The sequence below is a fragment of the Geospiza fortis genome, unplaced genomic scaffold, assembly GCF_000277835.1.
Source record: "Geospiza fortis unplaced genomic scaffold, GeoFor_1.0 scaffold1405, whole genome shotgun sequence".
Lineage (NCBI taxonomy): Eukaryota > Metazoa > Chordata > Aves > Passeriformes > Thraupidae > Geospiza > Geospiza fortis.
The window spans coordinates 9,539-10,435 of NW_005055077.1; the positions used below are offsets into that span (position 1 = coordinate 9,539).

Sequence of the window (897 nt, forward strand, 5' to 3'; positions counted from 1 at the left end):
TGCCTCCTGTCCAGTGTCCCCAATGCCTCCTGTCCAGTGTCCCCAGTGCCACCTGTCCTGTGTCCCCAATGCCTCCCATCCCCTGTCCCCAGAGCCTCCTGTCCCCTCCCCAAAGCGCCCCCTGTCCCCATGTCCCCAGTGCCTCCTGTCCAGTGTCCCCAGTGCCTCCTGTCCCCATGTCCCCAGCCCCAGCCCCCCCATCTCCCCCCCAGGGATACTCACAGAGGGGCCGGGGGGTCCAACTCTTCCAGCAGCACCAGGGAAACCAGTAGCACCCTGGAAGGGAGCAGAGCTGCCCTCAGTGGGGCTGGATCCCGAGCTCCAGGGCACTCCCCTGGCCGGGAGTCACCATGGGAACCCCGGGGCTGGTGGTCAGAGCCAAGAGCCCACCTGGGGGCTGATTTGGGGGGTGCAAAGGCAATCCCCCCTTTTCCCCCTGCTGGGATGAGGCCACACCACCCCACTCCATCCCCAGACGGTTTTGGGGGCGCAAGGCTGGGGGTTCCCCACGTTGTGGGGGGAGCAGAGGCAGAGTTAAAGCCCCTCGGGGCTGTTCCCACCCAGGGGTGCCCCCAAGCGCCCCCTCCCCACAGGCCCGGTACTTACAGGGGGTCCAGCGCTGCCGCGAGCACCTTTGGGACCGGGAGCACCAACAGCACCCTGGGTGGGAGGAAGAGGAGGAAGAGGAGGAGGAGAGGAGTGAGCTGAGCCGTGGGGCCACAGCCCGGGCAGTGGGGGGGCTCGGGGGGGGCACTTACAGCAGGTCCGGGAGCACCAGTGGGGCCAGCGGGGCCGGGGGGACCGGCATCACCCTTGGCTCCAGCATCCCCAGTTTCACCTTTAGCACCAGGCTGGCCATCAGCGCCCTGAGGGGGGGACACGGGGCCGGGGTGAGCT

At 68.5% G+C, this 897-nt stretch overlaps 1 protein-coding gene across 1 annotated transcript in view; it reads right to left on the reverse strand.

Annotated features, from left to right (window-relative positions):
- Positions 1-897, reverse strand: part of LOC102034431 (collagen alpha-1(I) chain-like) — a gene marked incomplete at its 3' end in the record, with an annotated part of 13,566 nt that overhangs the window by 4,356 nt on the left and 8,313 nt on the right. The window contains exons 14-16 of the mRNA XM_031065703.1: positions 759-812; positions 607-660; positions 194-276 (exon numbers count right to left, since the gene is read on the reverse strand). Coding sequence (XP_030921563.1) covers positions 194-276; positions 607-660; positions 759-812 — 191 coding nt within the window. The remainder of the gene's footprint in view (positions 1-193; positions 277-606; positions 661-758; positions 813-897) is intronic.